This window comes from Camelina sativa, chromosome 17 (genome assembly GCF_000633955.1).
Source record: "Camelina sativa cultivar DH55 chromosome 17, Cs, whole genome shotgun sequence".
In the NCBI taxonomy this organism is placed as follows: domain Eukaryota; kingdom Viridiplantae; phylum Streptophyta; class Magnoliopsida; order Brassicales; family Brassicaceae; genus Camelina; species Camelina sativa.
This window is the reverse complement of record NC_025701.1, coordinates 30711548-30714290: the sequence shown is the minus strand read 5'-3', so window position 1 is coordinate 30714290 and position 2743 is coordinate 30711548. Positions and strand designations below refer to the sequence as shown.

Here is a 2743-nt window from a genome sequence, read left to right as displayed (position 1 = left end):
CGCTGGACGTTACTATATAGAACATATAATGGAGCACGTAGGGGAGAATGCAGTACCTTAAGAAGAAAGGAACTAGATGGGCGAAAGGGAGAGCTCAGGGAGTTTAGCATATTTAAAGAACCGCCACAGATCTATGCAATTTATTAACTTTTTTTCCCCGGCGTGTTTGTACTTTTGAGTGAACCCAATGTTACGCTGATTCTGGATAATATAAGGTTATGTTTTGTGAACAAAATATAAAATTTAGTACTCCGTAATATATGTACGTACATAACAATAGTTATCTACGATAAGTGTACATGTCAACACTATCTTTCCATCGCATCATGTCCTCTCTAATGGACCATATAAAGCCCACAAACAGATATATTTTGCTTTTGTAAGCTTCTTATTCAAACAGAAAGCCGTTTGCTTGAGATTTCTAAAAAGCCCACACGAGTAATAGGCCCAACTAGGGCAGCTGGGAACAGTTTATCCAACAATTATAGTTAAACAAAAATGTGGGCTTAGAAATTAAAAAGGTCCATCATAAACATGTTACAAAAAGCTATGTTGGCACTTAGGAAAAAAAAGTATTATCCTCACACGCCAAGAAAAGATAACACGTCTATTGTCGCCCATGCACTACGTATTAGCTGGACATGTTGTACGGTTGTGGCCAACATGTTGACACTGAGAAGCATGCTGTTTGCGGGGCCGCTTCGTCTCCAACGCAACCTCGACAAAAGACTTCATCCTCGACATCTTTGGCCTTCCTGGAGGATTCCTAACAAAAGGCGGTTTACATCTAGACGGTGTAATATCAGTAGGAACGATGCAGGATGTATCTATCGGCATTATCGCCTCCGCATACCCACTGCAGAGGCTGTCTCTGCGGAAGTATGGATGGTGCTGGTTTATAACTGATATGTTGGCCGTATATGCGGCTGCGATAGCATGTACGCATGGCATCCTCTCTAGATCAAAACGCCTACATGAACACCTCTTATACCTCAGATTGACAACATGCGTTGAGGTACCACCACTTACTTCAAATCGATCTTCATCAATTTCTTGAACCTTTAGACGCCTTGAATGTTCAATACGTGCCTATGAGTAAATGAAAGCGTAAGTTCATATAACCAAAACAACACAACATATCCACTAACATTTTCCAGGCCTTTCATTAACATATATATCGATTGATATGTTAATGAATCTCACACCTGTAACAGGTTCTCCACTCCTTTGGTGAGTAAAGTTGGCATTGCGGCAGCTTGTTTTCTCCTTGTAGCAAACCAACGTGTCAACATATTCCGAACAGCTTCTAATAACTCTACAATGGGATAGGCTCTCACATGATTCAGTACTTTGTTTAGCAATTCTGCAATGTTGCTCGTGGTGAAGTTGTACCTATCACCAGGAAAGTGCGCCCTGCTCCACTTGGTTACATCTGCACGAACCAAGTAAGCATGCAGTTGCGGATTCGCTTCTTGAATTTGCTGGAAGATTTCTTCGAAATCAACTACACGGTATGCTGCAGCTGCTTTTTTTACCAGCCGGAATGTTTAGCTCCAACTAAATCTCAGGATAATATTCTTGTGAAGATGATAAGTGCAGATTCCTCGACTTGCCAGGGGGTACACTTTAGCGATAGCTTTACCAATAGATTTATGCCGGTCAGATATCAGTGCAAGCTCTTCATCATCAGGAATTACACTACTTAATTGAGTAAAGAACCATTCCCACGACACGTCGTTCTCTGTATCAACAACCGCATACGCCAGAGGGAAAATATTAAAATTCCCATCTTGTGTTGTCGCTATCAGAAGAGTCCCTTTGAATTCACCTTTCAAAAAGGTTCCATCTACAACTACAACTTTCCGCATATACCTGAAACCCTTAATGCATCCAGCAATCGCAATGAAAACATACTTGAATCTGTCTTCTGCATCAACGACCAGTCTAGTAAGGGTCCCCGGATTAGAGGACCTCAGCCTGTATAAATATGCCGGTAATTCAGCGTATCCACTTTCAGGTGTACCCCTAACATACTCCCGCGCCTTTATAAGTGTATGATGTGCCTTCCAGTAGCCAAGCTATTATATGAAAATGGTCAGTAAAAGACATCAGCACTAAACAATATCAACTAGATCGAATTATATATATGTGCAGTGCAGGCCATAGAATCAACTAATTTCTGACAAAACCAACAAACTTAAGCTATGATCTGTTTGTACACCCTATAAACCATCACATACATAGAGCCAACCATAAAACAAACATATTAAAGTATTCCAGTAGCCAACCTGTACACCATATCGTAGGTTGAGCCCATCCCCAACAAGATTTGGTACAACATAACCTCCCACACCACCAACATGATCCTTGTATAATTGAGCTAGGATTGGTGGTTTAGCATTACGGCTACGGCCATATCGTTCCGTAACAGAGCAAGTATGTTCACGACAATATTTGCGAATATGAAACACCGGCGAATCACCCATGGTTGTAGCCCGTATTCTCCATTTACAACCTTTTACTCAACACTCAACGATTAACAAACTGGGCGTTGAATATCGAACATTGTAATCATATTTATCTAATACACTCATCACCCTCAACCTTGCCACCAACGTTTCTTTGCTATCAAACTTATCCCCCACAGCAATATCACCACCTCCGTTTTCTATTTTGCGAACCTCCTTCTCAATTGCATCAGCTGCAGAGTTAGTCTTGCGGGTACGGTTATTTGATTCTGTGT

At 41.2% G+C, this 2743-nt stretch overlaps 1 protein-coding gene across 1 annotated transcript; it reads right to left on the bottom strand.

The window, feature by feature from the left end:
* On the bottom strand, positions 625–2486 carry LOC104759953. Its single transcript, XM_010482815.1, has 4 exons — positions 2289–2486; positions 1643–2078; positions 1206–1522; positions 625–1089 (listed from the first exon to the last, which is right to left on the bottom strand). Exons 1-4 carry the CDS (start codon positions 2484–2486, stop codon positions 625–627), a joined length of 1416 nt encoding a protein of 471 aa, XP_010481117.1.